The 18,264-nt window shown below is 40.2% G+C and overlaps 2 protein-coding genes across 3 annotated transcripts in view; one reads left to right on the forward strand and one right to left on the reverse strand.

Moving 5' to 3' along the window:
* erp44 (endoplasmic reticulum protein 44) overlaps positions 1–6,721 on the forward strand; it is a 12,427-nt gene extending 5,706 nt beyond the window's left edge. The window contains exons 4-11 of the mRNA XM_028581117.1: positions 362–477; positions 1,344–1,528; positions 1,660–1,775; positions 1,869–2,043; positions 2,281–2,392; positions 2,512–2,653; positions 4,325–4,427; positions 4,526–6,721. Coding sequence (XP_028436918.1) covers positions 362–477; positions 1,344–1,528; positions 1,660–1,775; positions 1,869–2,043; positions 2,281–2,392; positions 2,512–2,653; positions 4,325–4,427; positions 4,526–4,636 — 1,060 coding nt within the window. The 3' untranslated portion in view covers positions 4,637–6,721. The remainder of the gene's footprint in view (positions 1–361; positions 478–1,343; positions 1,529–1,659; positions 1,776–1,868; positions 2,044–2,280; positions 2,393–2,511; positions 2,654–4,324; positions 4,428–4,525) is intronic.
* Positions 6,722–6,970: 249 nt separating this feature from the next.
* On the reverse strand, positions 6,971–16,965 carry stx17 (syntaxin 17). Of its 2 annotated transcripts, none has more exons than XM_028580487.1 (7): positions 16,732–16,965; positions 15,641–15,775; positions 15,472–15,537; positions 13,657–13,977; positions 12,217–12,267; positions 9,619–9,705; positions 6,971–7,808 (listed from the first exon to the last, which is right to left on the reverse strand). In XM_028580487.1, the coding sequence occupies exons 2-7, from the start codon at positions 15,761–15,763 to the stop codon at positions 7,554–7,556; spliced, it is 903 nt and encodes a 300-aa protein (XP_028436288.1). In that variant the 5' UTR covers positions 15,764–15,775; positions 16,732–16,965; the 3' UTR covers positions 6,971–7,553. The 2 variants fall into 2 exon arrangements, with proteins under 2 accessions (XP_028436288.1, XP_028436287.1); XM_028580486.1 differs by having other exon boundaries at positions 15,641–15,849.
* Positions 16,966–18,264: the final 1,299 nt, after the last annotated feature.

Consider the following 18,264-nt stretch of genomic DNA (forward strand, 5'->3'; position numbering starts at 1 on the left):
TGTTTCTCTCCCACAGTCACTGGACCTGTATATTATATCAAGGATGTTTAAATGAGTTTTGCTCATGATGCAGATGTTTCTTATGAATGCCACATGGTGCAATAAGTATAATTAGATTGCTGTCATTCGCAGTAGAGATTTTGTTGATTTATTTTAAAAGGATTTTTACATAGTGTGTCTGTTTTAATCTCATTTGGTCTAATTAATGGATGCGTAATGGAATTGTTATAGGCAAAAATCATTTGACAACATTGTCAAATACTGCAAAATTTAGTCCAATGGATCTAAAAATCTATTTAATTTACTAACAAAATAAGGAAATCGGTTTGGCCTCACACCACCTCCCCTACCCCCCTTACAGGTGCAGGTTCAGTCAGATGCTCCATCCAATTTTTGAGGAGTCGTCTAACATAGCGAGGGAGGAGTTCCCTGAAACCAAGCAGGTGGTGTTTGCCCGTGTCGACTGTGACCAACATTGTGAGTATTACTTACCTTTTTAATCAATTTCAGTGTTCTTTAACATTTTCAAATAGGTGTCATACAGCATACACATTTATTAATGTGATCAAAATTTATTTCATAACTATGTGAAACAAAGACAAGTAAACTAATCTTAGTCTTATTTTTACTTACTAAAATCATTAATCTGTTTTTTAATATACCTTTTTATATATATATATATATATATATATATATATATATATATATATATATATATATATATATATATATATATATATATATATATATATATATATATGTCCTGGGCATCTATGTGTACATATGTACATAAAATATAGTAAGTGTGTGTGTGTGCCTTTTTCATTCAAAATGAAAGAAGGCCCACACACACACTTACTATATTTGATGCACATATGTACACATAGATGCCCAGGACAGCAAAGCACAGACACATAAACCACCAGCCTCAGCCTTTTGAGATAAAGCAAATTAAAGAGAATTATTGATGACCTGCAAACTGTTTGAAGACTAATGACAAAACTGCTGCTTCCTGTGAAGACGGGAGGCTTAGAGACACCCCGCAGGGAGATTGACACCTGCCACACACACACACACACACACACACACACACACACACACACGCACTCTCATTCAGTGTGTGCAGAGAGAATATTTACTCTTGGCGGGGGGCAGCTTTCATGTGGGAGATCAGAGCTCCGAGCTGACTGAAGGCAGTGTTTTCAGACTGAGGTTTAACCGCCGTCTCTGTCACTGCTCCCGCTTCTCATCCACCCATCCCCATGTGTTTTTACTCAGCGTCTTCCTCTTCATCAATTGATTTGTCCTTCTTTACTTAACTTCTCCCTTCCCTTGCTGTGTAGCGGACATAGCCCAGCGGTACCGCATCACCAAGTATCCGACATTGAAGTTGTTCCGCAATGGGATGATGATGAAGAGGGAGTACAGGGGTCAGAGGTCAGTGGCAGCCATCGCTGACTTCATCCGCCAGCAGCAGGTCGACCCTGTGAAAGAGATACACTCAATGGAGGAGGTTAATACTCTGGATGTGAGTGACAGACACACACAGACAGACAGACACACACACACACACACACACACACACACACACACACACACACACACACACAGTATTATTTCTCTTCTCATTTCACGTTATTTGACTTTCCTATTCAACAGAGGAGCAAGAGAAACATCATAGCTTACTTTGAAAATAGGGACTCCGATAACTACCACACATTTGAAAAAGTTGCCAACATCCTTCGAGATGACTGCACGTTCACGGCTGCCTTTGGGTGAGACAAAACACCATCTTTATGTTAGGCTTAGTTCTTAATTCTTCAGTTTCTATTTATCTTAAACTTTTCTTATCTGCTTTACTCTTATAGAGCCGTATCTGAGGCCGAGCGCTTCAGTGGAGACAATATCATCTACAAGCCTGTGGGAGAGGGCGTCCCTGACATGGTCTACCTCGGCTCACTCACCAACTTTGACCTGACCTACGCATGGGTCCAGGACAAGTGTGTGCCTCTGGTCAGGGAGATCACCTTTGAAAATGGAGAGGTTTGTTACTTGCTTTTTCATATAGAGCATTGTCTGTTTGTTCTATTGCTTTTTGTCCTGATATTAGTTTGTGTAAATCTGGCTATTTAGATGACGTATATGAGAGATATTTACACGAAAAACAGCCTGGAGTGTATTCATGGTGTCTGTGGGTAGTCCATCTGCTGTGCCACGGAAAGGCCCTGACTCCATCTGTCCTTGACGCTTTGTGTGTGTATATGTATTTGTGTTTTCCAGGAGCTGACTGAGGAAGGAATTCCTTTCCTTATCTTGTTCCATGTTAAAGAAGACACCGCAAGCTTAGAGAAGTTCCAGCATGAAGTGGCTCGCCAGCTCATCAGCGAGAAAGGTGAGTCTGTGTGTTTGTGGCATGTTGTACCTATCAGGGAAATTCATTTTAGTTACTCATAGAACCAAACAGCCTTGTGTACAGAAGTGGTGTTCATGGCATTGGTGTCTCCTCCTCAGGGTCTATAAACTTCCTGCACGCGGACTGCGAGAAGTTTCGCCATCCTCTGCTCCATATCCAGAAAACTCCTGCTGACTGTCCCGTCATCGCTATAGACTCATTCAGACACATGTATGTCTATCCCGACTTTAAAGACCTCAAGTAAGTACCACCTTTCACTTCCTCTTTCAAATTTAGTGCATGTGTGCAACAATATACAGTAGTCCTTAAAGATGCACAATACTATCAATGTCTAATAAATGATTATGTGGTTATTTCAAACGATACCAACATATTTTATTTCTTTTGTGATACCATGTGTGCATCTCCCTTTAAACATTTAGAAAAGTTTATTTTTTTTCTATTGGGGCTTGTCATTGTTTCATGCAAAAAGAAATATAAATGAAAACTTACCACAAATGCAGCTGTAATTAACACATAAATCATCCACATGTCAAATCAGTCTGATATATTTAGCATTCTTTTTGACATTTTTGAGCAATTATTGCTTGATACTGATAGCGTATATGAAATTGTTCCTAACGGGATCTCCTTAAATAAAGTTAATTACACACACACACACACACACACACACACACACCATAATCCACTGTGCACTCAACAACAGAGAAATGTCACACCTCCTAAAATCTGTCCTTTATGAATGGGCCAGGACACCGGAGCTAATGTGACATGATTTGGCACGTGCAATAAGTGCTAAACTAATCCAGTCTAATCTAATTTAATCTTATTTATTCTGCCCCTGACCACCCGCCTCCCCCCCCTCCATCCTCAATCAGAGTCTGATCAGATAGACAGAAGCCCTGAGGACTGACCAGCCCTCCACAACCTAATTACATCACATCACCACCGCATGTGGCACACAGCTTGTAATTACATTAGCGCAGTATATGTTTATATATATATATATGTGTGTGTGTGTGTGTATGTATGTTTGCGTGTGTGTGTCTGCATGCTGCTCTGACACATGGGGTTAGCTGTGATTGGGGACCTGCTCTGCCCGTGTGATATCACAGCTCATGACCTGTCGTTAATAAGCACACTTCACAGGACAGCTTTGATGAAGATTAATGCTACTTCATGACACGTGCACAGGCACTGATGTCCTCTGCTGCTGCCACGAGCTGTTTAGTCTAATCTAAACTCTGTCTTTATTGGTGAACTTTGTGTGTAGAAATGCCTTTGTCAAACAGACTGGAGTTTAAATGTGTTACATGATCTACTAACATAAAGATAAATAACTTAAATGAACTTAATGTAGTTTTTAGATTTTATTGGCATATTTTGTCATTACCACCTATACATATAATTATAATATACATATAATTTATTCTGGAGCTAACAGCTGCCTAGGGGACTTTATTTAGCCCTCCAGGTTAATATTATCTGTTAAAACACCTGACAGTCTAACACCACCTACTGTATGAAAGGCTCTCGTCCATCTCTGTGACTGTCCCATCCTTTTGACCTATGGACCAACTTCATGTTGGAGATATGGCCCAGGAGGCAGAGTAGGTCATCCATTAATTGCAGGTTTGGTGATGTGATTGTGTGTGAATGGGTGACTAAGAGGCTAAATTGTAAAGCATTTTGTTCACAAAGGTAAAAAAACACAGTGTGCAGTTAATTTATTATGTCAGACCATTCCCTCTTTATTGTCACAGGAACTGTTTCAGTTCCCCTAATAAGAGAGTTTTTTTTATTTTTAATCTGACTTGTGTGAACAAGTCCCAAAGGAAAATGTAAGAGTTTTACAATAAGGATACAACAATGTTCTCCAATGTGTGTTTCTGTGCGTTTTTTTTCCCCCAGTATCCCTGGCAAGCTGAGACAGTTTGTGTTGGACCTTCACTCTGGAAAGCTACACCGAGAGTTTCACCATGGCCCTGACCCCACGGACAGCACGCCCGGACAGGTCAGACCGCAGCGTCAGAGGGCACTACTGAGTCTTTGGAAGCTGGTTTTGCTACGTCTTGTGAAACTTGACTGTTTGTTCTGACTTTTCCCCCCCAGGAGGAGACGGGAGGAGAAGTGGCCAGCAGCCCCCCAGAGAGCTCGTTCCAGAAGCTGGCACCCAGCGAGACTCGCTACACCATCCTCACACGAGACCGTGACGAGCTGTGACCTCAACAGCCTTCCAGTGATCCTGTGACTCAATGCCACGCCCCAGAGTCAGGGAGGGGGTTCAGGTTGGGACAGGCCAGCGGGACAAAACAGCAACACCCAACACCCTTACTGAAGAGAGAGAGTGAGAAGAGCAGGAGAATGAAGAGGAAGAAAGATGAGAAAAAGAAGAACAGGAGGAGAAGATAGGAGTTCAGTCCACGACACAACCATGTTGGAATAACCTATATTTTCATAAGTCTTTCATGTACAATTTTTATTTTGGATCAGATGGAAGGGGGTAAAGATGAAAATGTGTGTGGGCAGGGGTTAGGGGCATTAGGGCATCAAGAGAAGTGTTTTTACTTTTATTTTTTGGAGCTTGTAAATATGTTTGTGCTACATGGGAGTCTCATTGTTGGTCTAAATTAAATGCAGAGTTTTCTTTATTTTATTTCTTTCTTTTACATCACCCGGCTTTTTGTAGTTAAAAAAAAACAGAACAGTTCCCTCACTCCAGTTGTACGGTTCTTATCTGTGGGTAGTCCAGTTCAGCCTGTGTAATAGGAGATGCTTGTTTAGTCTCCGACCTCATGGCTGCATCTCAATATGACCAACTCTAGTCTAATTCATTTGTATAATACAAGTTATAACAATATGGCTGTTTGAAGTAGCTGTATCTCCATATCTTGTCCTGAAGTCCTGAAGGAATAGAAAAATATTTTTAAATGCTTGGTAGGGCTAACATAATTTTAAACATAACTTTAACAGAAGAGACCAAGCTATTCCAGCCTATTGAGATGCACCTCTTATCTCCCTGGTACTTAATGGTTATGGATTATATAATGTCTCTTACGGTGCTTATAAAAAGTATCGCCCCCTCAGACCTTTTTATGCGTCACTGTTTTACAACACTGAATCACAGTGGATGTAATTAGGATTTTATTTATGTCAACAATCAACAGAAAATACTGTCCCAAGTAAATGAGCCCTTCTGGCCATCATTCTAAATTCTGTGTTAAATATAAGCCTAAAACTACACAACACCAAAAACACATCCCTATCATGAAGCCTGCTGGTGGTAGCAGCATGCTGCGTGGAGGCTTCTCTGCAGCGGGCCCTGGGCGGCTTGTGACGGTAGAAGTATACCTTCTACCGTTGATGCAGCAAAGTACAGAGCAATACTGGTAAAAAAATAAATAAAAAATACTACTATAGATGTATATTTTACAGCAAGACAACCTCAAACCAAGCCAAATCTACACAGGATTTCAAAGAGGAATGTGAAAGAAAGTGTCCAGATGTGTAAAGCTATTACAGGCCTATTGAAGTAGACCTAAGGCTGTAACTGTTCACAAAGGTGCCTCTGTTAATTATTGTCTTGAAGGACATCAATGCTTATGCAATCAGGAATTTTTGTTAATTTTGTACCCAAGAAATCTGAGCGTCTTATTTTTCTGTTCAGTGTCTAAAATGCTGATTACCTCCACTACTGTAAAACATTAAAAGTCAAAGGGGGCTGGATACCTTTTTAAAGGCACAGTGTTTGCATGACACCTCTGAGTTGTGTTCCAGGGATTCAAATAGAGGGGGGGAAAAGGTTTTGCAATGATTTACTTTAAAATGGTAATGAATTTATGAAATGGCTGTTGTTTTTGCTGTTACCTGTTGTCAAGTGTGTCATCATGCTGGGGGAGAAAAGACGGTGTCATCCCAGTGTTTTAAAAAGCAGCGAGACGAGAGGGGAAAACCCATGTGATGAACGGTGGAAATTTACAGTCTGCCACCTTATACAAGTTCTCTTAAAACTGGTTTTGTCTCTTTATATGAGCTTTTGGTACAAGTCTAGATCCCTGAGATCCCCTGAGCATAAATGAATCCAAAAGCAGAAGCCAGATTGAGTGTGGGGACCCATCGCTAAATTTGTACTGTGCGTCCTGCCCTTCCGTAGAGGCCAATAGATGCCTGCATAGTGACATATCAGCCCACATACAGGAAAGCAACAGGGGGGGGAAGGGAGTGTGATGCCATTTCTAAACCAGTCATCTCAGAGGAGAAGAGGTAAAAAAAAAAATCAACAAGTAAATTAAAAACCATTTTACAGGATATTGTGTTGTCTGATGCTTTGTATGTCAGTCTCTCTGAACTTTACTGGTGTCATTTACTCTAATATCTATCCGATGAATGGTATTACTGTTGAACAGAAGCATTTTATTTGGCAGAAAATCAGCAGCAGTATAATCGATACATGGCAGGTTCTTCCACTCCGGTCCCTAAAGTGATCTAGACAGTGGCGCTTTTTGTGCAATTTTGCTCTCACACTTTGCAAAAACAAGTCCGTAAATATATACAGTATAATTTATAGAATGATTGAAGCACAACCACTTTAATTTACATTTTCATGTAAACATAACCACAGTGACATTAGGCGAAAAAACATTTTCTCCATACATCATTCTTATTGCAGCTTTTTGTATTTTGGAATATTGAGGCATGATCACTGGTAAAAAGAATAATCTGAAAAAAGATTCTAGCATGAGGAACAGTGTTGTTGTTAGTGATAGCATTTGGCAGAATGGTTGGGTCTGTTAAATCAACTTCATTTATTTGGTGCAAAACATTTCTTTTAGTTAAGAAGAGATGTGATGTCATACTAACCCAACCACACACTAAAAGATGCAGTGTATATAACTGCTCAGTTGTGTTCTGAATAAAAACATCAGTTGTGTGTATAAAATGAACATCCTCACAAACAAACCATTCACACACGAACATCAAAGTATCTGACTAAGTAAAACTGTTATTACAGGGCTTGAGTCTCTTTAAGGCAACGGGACACCGCCAGAGGTTTAGTTTGTGCTTCTGATTGGTCAGTCAACACTGAAGCCTCAGTGATTAGTCAGCACCTGAGGTCAGAGGACAAACCAGAACTGTTGGGTCATTTGTCCTTGTTCGACTCTGGTTCAGCTGCTGGTTCTGGTGGTAGTGCTGTCAGTCGTTTCATCTGTAGATCCACTCGGGCTTTTCGGTGTTTCTGGACCAGGTTTCCACCAGCAAACCCCAGGGCGCCCCCCCCAAGAGCAGCAGCAACCCCTGCGACTTTGAACCCAGCCAGCAGGCCCAGTGGACCTCCTAATACACCGCCCAGCAGTGCCCCAGCAACCGGCAACACCGCCAACTTGTAGCCCACCGTCTAGGAAGACAGGAAGAAGAGATATGTCCCAGTTTAATTTAACATCCACATACACACACCTTTGGAGGTGTTAATTCTTTGTGGCTTCAAGACAGTCTGCGATAGAGTTTGGACGTGTCTATCCTTTCATGATCACACATCAACCCACCGAGAGGAGGACGGGGGAAAAAAAAACACAAACAAGCCTGCATGTGTAAATGTAAATCAACACTTCCATAGCTGCATCAAAGAGTTTTCATTATCTCCATTTAGGAGAAATCAGAGCGATGTGGCCTGTGTGTTATTACAGCTGTTATCATCAGAGTGGAAGGTGGTCTTTACTGATGACAATTAATGACACACATGCGCATGCACACACGCACACACACATGCACACACACACACACACACACACTTGATTAACACTTTACCATTAAATTAATCTAGTTCAAAAGCGAGCATTGCCTGTCCCCCACCCCGTGGCAGTTAAGGGAATTTTAATTTCATCTGAGCTGAGTTAAAAGGACTCTGGGCACAGGTTGTAGAGGATGAAGGGAATGTGTGTTGTGTGACTGTGTGTGTGTGTGTGTGTGTGTGTGTGTGTGTGTCTGTATGTAACGCTGTTTGACCTGATGACAGATTACAAGCTTTCAAACACGGTAAAACATCTGACATCTCTCTGAAGTTCAAATTGTTTAAGGGTCGTTGCACTTTCATTTCATTAAAAAAAAAAAGATATCTAGCCATGCAGTTTGTATTTTATTTGCCTAGATTTTGGTATATCAGTCTGCAATTACTGCTGCCATCCCAAAACATTTTTCCCTCCATGCATACACATGGACACAAGCTTCAGCCAGTAAAAATATTATAAGGATTGATGATAACTATTAAAATAGTATTATAGTATGTCTTTCCAGAGACAATATGTTACTCTGGATAATCCACAGAAGAGTTTTGTTATTTACTGTCCAGTGTTAACATTACAGGTTTTCTCAGTACACAGGAATCCCGATTGTGTCATTACTGTCTATTAGAGTCTCTAATTGCAGTGTAATTACTTTACACCTCCATTTTGTTCCTAAAAGTTTGAGCAAAACACAGATTGAAATAGACTTCTTCATCTGACAAAGAAGCATTTCTTTGCTTTAATCCCAAATAAATGACTGAAAGTAAAGTAAGAATAAAGAAAATATCACAATCAATATGTGTGTGTGTGTGTGGTGTCTGTGTCTTGTAGATTAACAAAAACAGGTGATTCATTCTGAGTATTACAGACAAAAAGTTCAATATTTCAACTGCTTAATATGTGTGAAAGGCACCAAGTTGTCCTTCTGAGTTACACTCAGTGTGTAAGAGTGTATTGAATTGATAATGGAGGCCCGAATGCTGCTCCTGAAAAACTATTAAACAGTCATTCAAACCTCTCCTTAATGCTACACGCACACAAACACATAGACTCTCTCTTGTCACCCCTCTCTTCCTACCTCTCTATCACTCTTCCTCCCCTCCCCTCCTCTTTATCCCTCTCCTCTCTCTATTTCCTTAATTGCAGCTTTCCTCCGTATTCGAACAGATCAATAGGGACAAACGCTGTGGAATGGCTGGGAGGCAAAGTGCCATCGATCTCCCCATCACACACACACACACACACACACACACACACACACACACACACACACACACACACACACACACACACACACACACACACACACACACACACACACACACACACACACACACACACACACACACACACACACACACACACACACACACACACACACACACACACACAGACAAACACAGACAAACACAGACAAACACACACCTTCCCCAGGCTCTTGGTCCCCTCCTCCACGTTGGCAGCGGCTGTGTTGATGTTGTCCTCTATGCTGTCGATCTTCTCCTGCTGGGACTGTTGCACAGGGGTTAGACACACACACACATATATATTAACACACACATGCGAAAGAGCAACCACCTGTTGTGTATATTACGTTTTTTTTCTGTCCAAATTCTGCTCAACGTCACAAGTTAACATGGAAAGGGTATGTATGAGTGTATGTGGAGATTTTGTAGGTATATTCAAAAGAAGAATTCACTGGGGGTGGGGTCATAGTGTGTATGTGGAAGATCGAGAAAAAGCTTTTTTTGTGTCTGCATGCATTTGATATTAAAGACATGTAGGTTTGTGTGTGTGTGTATTGTGTAGATTTCATGAAATATTCAGAGTGGTAGCTGTCTCTCTCCATGTGAGGGCTGGATGGACACAGTGACCAAAAAACAACCAAAGCACATTTTTTCTGCTTTTCTTTTTCCTCACCTTTCCTCAACACCGCTTCTCCCTCTTTTGTAACTTCTCGGCCCTCTCTAAAAGTTATTTTACAGATTCAGCTCTGTCCATTTTTATAACTTCTTTTACACATACCCATGTAAAAGCTTCCTGTTCTGACTGAAGATAGGCAGTTTGACCACTCACAGATCACATCCTCTTAGATCTTCTCTCTCAATTTCTGTGCTGTTTTTTCTCCCTTCAAAGAAGCAGTTTCACCAGGATAAAAGATAGGGCAGCAACAAACAATTATTTTCATCATCAATTCATATTATTTTCTCGATAAGTGTGTTATAATTTCCCACAAATCAAGGTGATGTCTTCACATGTTTTGTTTTATTTGGCCAACAGTCCCAAATATATACAATTTACAATTAGGCCTACATAAAGCAGAAAAAAGCAGCGAATCCTCACATTGGAGAGTCAAAATGACTAAAGCGAGGAGCCCCTCGTGGCTTAAAGATGAGGAACGTCCCCGGTTTGAGTTTGGTCAGCAACCTTTGATGCATCTCTTCTTACCTAGTTTTCGGTTATTATCTGAGGGCATTAAAAGGCCCAAACATAATAATACAAACTATTTTTAAAAAAAAAAAGAAAGAAAATGACAATCACAACAGTTGCGGATTAATTTTTTTTGCTGACCAAATAATGAACTAATGTTTGCAGCTCTAAATGATAAGCCTGAATGTTTTCTTATGATGAGGTCACACATTTTGAGTGGAGTTGTTTTGGTGGAGTTTTAGGGTAAATTTATTAAAATGAAAGTGTATGAAACAGTCTCATTCCAAGGTGCATTCAGTAGTTATTAGCTCAATAAAAGAAAAATGTAACCTGCTGAGGAAAATTGTGTGATTTGATTGACCGCTCAATTAAATGGACCTTGTGGTGAGAATATATTTAACCAAGTTTGTTTTTATATGTCATGTGTTTTTTATTGGACTAAGCAATATGAGAAAAATTACCGGAAAAATTTTCAAATTCTATAATTATCTAGGGTGAAAGCTAGTTCTAAAATAATCTTTTGAATAATTGATTTGTGCACGTAGGAATGCATCTCTTCCAGTTTTGGAAAAACAATGCACCCTTTTAGTCATTTAGTACGACAAAAAATGTAAACATATTTTACTTTATTGTTGTTGTTTTATATTACAATACATTGTCCTCTGCTTTAAAGTTATAGTGATTTCAAATGAAATTTGCTTTTTACAAGCCTCTAATCAAACGGAATAAGCAAATGTAACACATTAGACTCCGGCTACATTTTACAGAGTAAATTAATAATATAAGGAATAGTAGATTAATCATTCAATAATTTAAATGCTGTATTTGTCAATTTTATACAGTACAATCACATTATAGGCTTATGATCGTGTGGCCTGAGAAGACAAAAAACATACAGACAAGAACACAGACACCGGAACAGCCACTAACATGACGCATGTACAGACAAAGACAGAGACACAACCACACACTCACACTCAGTATTTCCACTGTGGCTGAGAACTGGAATATTACTCCCCTGATGGCGTCTTTCACCCTTGAGACACCACAACAACATGTCTATGCTCTTTCTGCCCCCCCCCCTCATGCCTCTGTCTTTTTGTTTTTACCCTAACTACATCTTCACTCTCTCTCTCTGTCTTTTTCACTGTTAATCTCTCTTTCACTCTGCCTCCCTGCTTCTCTCTCTCCATCCCCGAGGATAGAGTGATAATCTGAGCCGTCTGTTCTCCACCTGCTCCGATGTATCCATTGTTCCCCACCTCTCCCCCTGTGGACAACCCGCCGTCGTCCTCCCCCACATCCTCCCTCTCGCCCTCGTCTACTCCTCAATCTCTCCTCATGCCTTGGTGAAGGCTTTGTGGGGGCCCAGCAGTAGTCCTGAGCCGATCTGTGCAAGCTCCTCTCAGAGGAGCCTTTCCAGGCAACACAAGCACACACGGTCAAATACGCACCACTTCCTGGAAAACGCTATAGGCAAACTCTCTCTGTCATTGTTTTTCGTTCACAGGGGTAGCTGTGCACACATGTAGATAGAGAAATGTGAATGTAGCAGCCAGGAAGTACACAGCAGAGTTGAGTGTTCATACTCACATGGACGAGCAGAGAGAACTCCGTCACCAAACCACTCAGTTCCTTCAGATCCTGAGAGAGAAAGAATTACCACATTTATTTCATTGTGATGCTTATTATCACACAAATGTACAACTACAGTACGTCCAAACTGTCAGGGACTAAGGGCGTCTGTAGGGACAGGTAAGAGGGGGCAACTGCGTTAGATGATCAAGTCAAGTCAAGTCAACTTTATTGTCAATTCTGCAATATGTGCCAGACATACAGAGCAATTGAAAATACTCTCCGACCCACGGTGCAATAAGGACACGTACAACAAGTATAATATAAAAAAAAAGATAAGAAATATAAACAAATAAGATTGTTGAGCTTCCTGACAGTCTGGGGGATGAAGCTGTTCGCCAGTCTGATGGAAGGCTCGGATGCTCCGAACAGCTTCATTCGGGCTGTCAGGAAGCTCAAGATGATCTTGCAATAGCAGGATGAATAATGTAACCATAGAGATGTTTAGTACCGCTCAAGAACTACTTTCTTGTACTTTGCATTTAGTGCTTTGATTTTTATCCAACTTTTTTCATGAAGAACATTTTGACATGTCACAGCAGGAAAAGCACAGGTTTAAATGATGAAATTAATGATGGCTGAATTCCATTTAGCTGCTTTAGTTTCAGGGTCCTGGTATAGTTCATGCTGGCTTACCGTCATGCCTTACTAGGAGACTTGAATAGAACAAAGCCATTGTTGATGTTATAAGTAACACAACTGTTATTCCTCCTATGACAAGTCAAAATGTCTGCTGTGAAAAAGATCTGTTGTTTGCCATTTCGCTAAACTACCTCTGCAGAAAACTTTCATAACTGCTCAACTGTTATTTAAGAAACCCTTCATTTTATGCATTTTCTTTACCTATTTTTAAGAGGTGAAAAATTGGCATTGGCACCTATTAGTTAGAATGACTCTGACTCCAAATTGATAGTGAAAACTATGAAATCACAAACAACTCCAAACAAAAAAGTTAAACAGTTATGAATCATTAATATTGCCATATGTCAGAGTTGATAATTTTAGTCAGAATTTTTAAAAATTGCTAAAAGTGCTAAGCTGAGATAATATAATCACCTCTTTTGTTTAGAATCACATGGACAAGGCCAAGAAAGACAAAGGATGTGATTTGGGCAGTGCCTGTGCAACTTAAATCCAAGCTCTGGTCCTTTTTTATTTCTTATTTTACAGGAGGAAGTAAAGCTTACTTTAACTTAGACCTTCTCTTGATAACCAAGAATATGCTGTACACATTGAACCCACATATACAGTATCAACACAAAGGGTCTATAACAACAATAACTAAATAACAAACAAGATAAGATTTACTTTGACAAATTAATTACTTTTAAATTTTTTAAATTTAAGATGAGTCTAAAATAGATATCCAGACTGTATGTTAGGGACTGGCCCTCTCACCTCTTCCAGGTTGTCCCAGGACTCAGCTGCAATCTGATCAGCAGGGATTTGTGGAAGGTGGAGCTGAATTTGTCTGCCAGACACTGGCTCCTTGCACACATCGTCATCAACATGGCAACTGTTGGACACACAGCTGGAAGGCTGAGCGGCAGGTGGTGGCGCAGGCTGACGCACAGGATTAGAGTGTAAAAGCAGGAAGTCTCGTGATGCGGCTGACGCCCTGTCTTTGACTGGCTTGACAAGCGCTTCCAGAGCGTCAGTGTCTTCAGCACGGACCCGTGTGCACAGCTTCTCCATCTCTCTGACGTTAGCTCTCAACTGCTGCAGGGTAGACAGGAAAGGAGCAGGTTTCTCAGTAAGATTGAGAGGGGGACAGCCAAATAATGAATGAAATGCAAGGATAAAGACAAGCAAACATGGTTAAATCTAGCCCTCACAGCACAACACACAAAAGATACAGATGAGACAAAGACATACAATATAACAAGCCATTCCAATAATGTTCATTTATGTAACCAAATCTCTCTAATAACAGTAAACAATTTATACAGAATAAATCAAAAAAGATCCTTAACTATTAATAATAAAAAACTCTACACACCTATTTTAAATCCTCAGGAAAAATAATAGTTCTTGTTCATTTTGCTGATAGGTTCAGCATCCCAATAAACTGTTATAGAGATGGAAAATGTGTGTGTAAGTGTCTTGGGGTGTGGGCTTAATGAGGTTCAGATATGAGGCTGGGGACCCACCGTGCCCTGAGGGTGACAGGAGGATTACATCCCTGCCATCAGCCCTCCAGGCCGCAGCCCAGCCTGGGCTCAGGGGTTCAACGCACTGCCGATAACACATTCAGCTAATTACACAACATGAATAAACATACATGCATACACTTGTCCTTGTGTGCATGACACACTGATTAACACAGAGACAGTCAGGTCAGACACCTGTCAGCCTGAAAATGAATCGTGAGCGTACAAACACACAGACAGACCAACCAAACACATACTCAATAGCAAATATTCATGATAAAACGGTATTGATTCCGCTCCCCTGTCTCATGGTGTTTGCTTTGGCTGCTGTGGAAAAAGTGGGGGTACTGAGTCTGGGGGTTATCTAGGCGCTTGGCTAGTAGGAGTAAATGTAAATGATCAAGTAAGGGGAGAGACTGCAGTCTGTCTTTCTGGGAGAAGCGACAAAGCACAGATGCAATAAAGATAAACAGGCAGACTAAACCGACTGAAAAACATATTCAGAAGGACAAATTAGCCCACCATTTATCTATCTATCTGCCTACCTACCAACATACCTGTCTATCTTTCTATGCTATGGAATATAAGCACACACATCTTAAGAAGAGTAGACTAACCCCTACTCTGGATAACCACCATGAAGACACGGGAAAGCACTCTGAGCATGTCCCTGGAGTAATGGTGAGAGGATGGGTTTGTGCCCATTTGGAGTTATTTCACCTTCAGAGACATGGTGCCTTCCAGGCAACAACATCCTCTGAGACATTTCACACCCACCATGTGAACAAGACCACAAGTACTCACACACACACACACACACACACACACACACACACACACACACACACACACACACACACACACACACACACACACACACACACACACACACACATCAAATGGGCCAGTGTAACAGCTCTTTTCTTGCCCTGATTCTTACCACAGACGACACACACACACACACACACACACACACACACACACACACACACACACACACACACACACACACACACACAACAACAACTATGCTTTTGGAAGTTTACAGAGTTTTATCTCATACCTGGACCGTTCTGCTCGCATTGATATGCTCCAGATGAAGCCGGTCCCATTGCTGGCTTTGTTGGTACTGCAAAAATAAAGGAAAAACAATCAGTTATCCATCTGTGGACTGGAAGTAAGAGTGTGGATGTGAGGGTGCAACATGTGTCCAGCCAGATTTCATCCTTCACCTTCAGTATGTTATTGTGGTGTTTCTGTAACCTCTCCAGGTCTGTGGGTAGAGCCACTTTAATGAACTTGTGGATCGGTGCCTCCAGGCGCCTAAGTGTCAGCTTGTTGCCTTCCTCTGCCATGTGTCCTGCTCACTGCCCACAACCAACACCTCTTTGTAACTTATACACTGCACCTGCTCAGCTTTATATCACTGCCTCCACACACACTGTAAATACCAAGCAGATTATGATTTTAATAAATACATAAATCAAATGAATAAACTCTGTGACACATGCAAATCTGCCCACGCATATAAAATTGGCAGCTCTATAAGTCTAATAAAACAAAATCTTGCCAACATCCTTTCACAGAAACCTTTAACTAAAGTATTACTTGCATGATATACTGACAGTATAACATCAGTACAGAAACAATTACTCAATCAATCAATTAGATGACAACAACTTAATCAACAATTTGAATTTGGATAATCTATTGAACATTTAAGTCATTTATCAAGCACAAATGCATCCCATCATTCTCTGGTTACAGCTTCTCAAATGTGCTGCTTTTCTCTGTCATATAATTTTAAATGAAATACCTTTGGGGTTTTGGACTGTTTATTGTTGGGCAAGAAAAGCTATTTAAATACATCACCTTGGGCTCTGGGGATTAATTATTTTGTTGCAGCCCTACATAACACTGACTGTACCATATACATGTTAATAGTGCTCTATGATACACCTACTGTATAGTCAGTGGGTGTATTTCAATGGACATTAGAAGCTGATACCAATATATCCTAAGCTTGAGGAGGAGAGAACTAGCTACATATCTTTTTGCTGTCTTTTTAACGCCTGAGTGGAAACTGATTATGCTTACACACAGTTGGGCAGCAGCTGGCAAGTTAGCTAAAATAGCTAAATAAACGGACTAGCATGGCCTTAGCTGTTAGCTAAGTACTGAAGCTAGCAGCTTCATGTGCTGTTAGACAACTCTTATTAGATATTAGCTAACTCGCTGATTTAACCAGAACATTTTGAAACACCAGTCTACTGGCCGACCATCAGCCAGATAAACGAAACTTAAAAGGACATGCGACACTTACCACTGAAAATATCACTCGAGAATATAATTTATATTCGCTAATGACTGTTATGAGCCTCCATTCTGTTGAAGAAATGAACGAATCGCCACATTTGCTAATTTTCGGCAACGCTTTCAGTTTTATTCTGATACTCTTGTTGTTTGTATACAACTCTCTTCCCAGTGCGTTCACGAAAAGTTTCCGACCTCAACCAGTAGCCACAGCACATGTGTGTTCCTCATCACTGTGATACCGTTGACCTAACAAGTTATTGTGACATTTCTCAAACAATCTTAAAGAGTTTATTCCTCTTATTATTTGATCGTGTTGTTTTCTAACAGTAAGGTGCAGCATACAAAAGAAAGAATAAAGAGTCCAGAATCATTATACACAAGTGAAAACTGAGGGAGTTTCTGCTAGCGTTTTATTCCAAACCATATATATATATATATATATATATATATATATAATTTTTATTGGATAGGAAAGCTGAGATATGGAAGGGGGAGAGAGAGGGGAAGAAATGCAGGAAAACCATCACAGGTCGAATTCGAACCCTGGACCTTCTACGTCGAGAATTAAACCTCTGCATATGGGCGCCCGCTCTACCAACTGAGCTAACGGGCCACATCCCAATCCGTATTTGGGGTTTAAGGACAAGGGTTTAAGGAGGAGTTTAATATTACACAAACACACACACACACACACACACAGGTTTATATGTAGTAGTAGTAATAATAATAATAATAATAATAATAATAATAATATGAAAACGGACTAAATATAGGCATGTAAACAAAAATAAATGTTTTAGTGTTCTCCATAATAATTACAACAACATTTTGATCATATTGAAGGGAGATAAAAGTTATAGAAATGTAATTGAACAGTTCAATTATTAATTAAAACAGGAACATATTATTTAAATGTAGTCAAACATTTCTTGAGTGGGTGGGGTTTTGCTGGGTGTAAACCTTACAGACTGGACTTCACCACCTCAAAATTCCCCAAATCTTGGCTAGAACTCTGCTGTAGGGTCATAATCTTTGGTAAATGGTAGTTATACAGTACAAATGACTGTGGGGTCACTATGTGTGGTAACATTAAAATGTGTGACCTTTCAAAATGCGTCACAATTACTCATGACACGTAGACTATCAAAATAATGTGAACGTCGTAATATTTCAAGCAGTGGTAATATATCAGAAATTCCCATTTAGATCCCAGTCCCAACATCTCTAAATAACACAGATCTGATTATTAAGTAGTAATTATCTGAATAAGGTTATAGCAAAGAGATGAGTGATTTTATTTGAATTAATTTGACATATATGCAAAAAAAATTTTTGTCATTTCCATTTAGCTTTTCACTGATGGTTGCATGCATAAACAACATCAAACCTGTGGAAAGAAACATTAAGTGTGATGTTTTTGTCTGTGTTGTGTTTGGGAGAGAGTGAGAGAGTGAGTGAGAGATTGAGAGAGAGAGAGAGAGAGAGAGAGAGAGAGAGAGAGAGAATTGGGGTTCCCCCTCCTCTACTCTGAGTGAGCCTG

Source organism: Perca flavescens, chromosome 6, assembly GCF_004354835.1.
Source record: "Perca flavescens isolate YP-PL-M2 chromosome 6, PFLA_1.0, whole genome shotgun sequence".
NCBI lineage: Eukaryota > Metazoa > Chordata > Actinopteri > Perciformes > Percidae > Perca > Perca flavescens.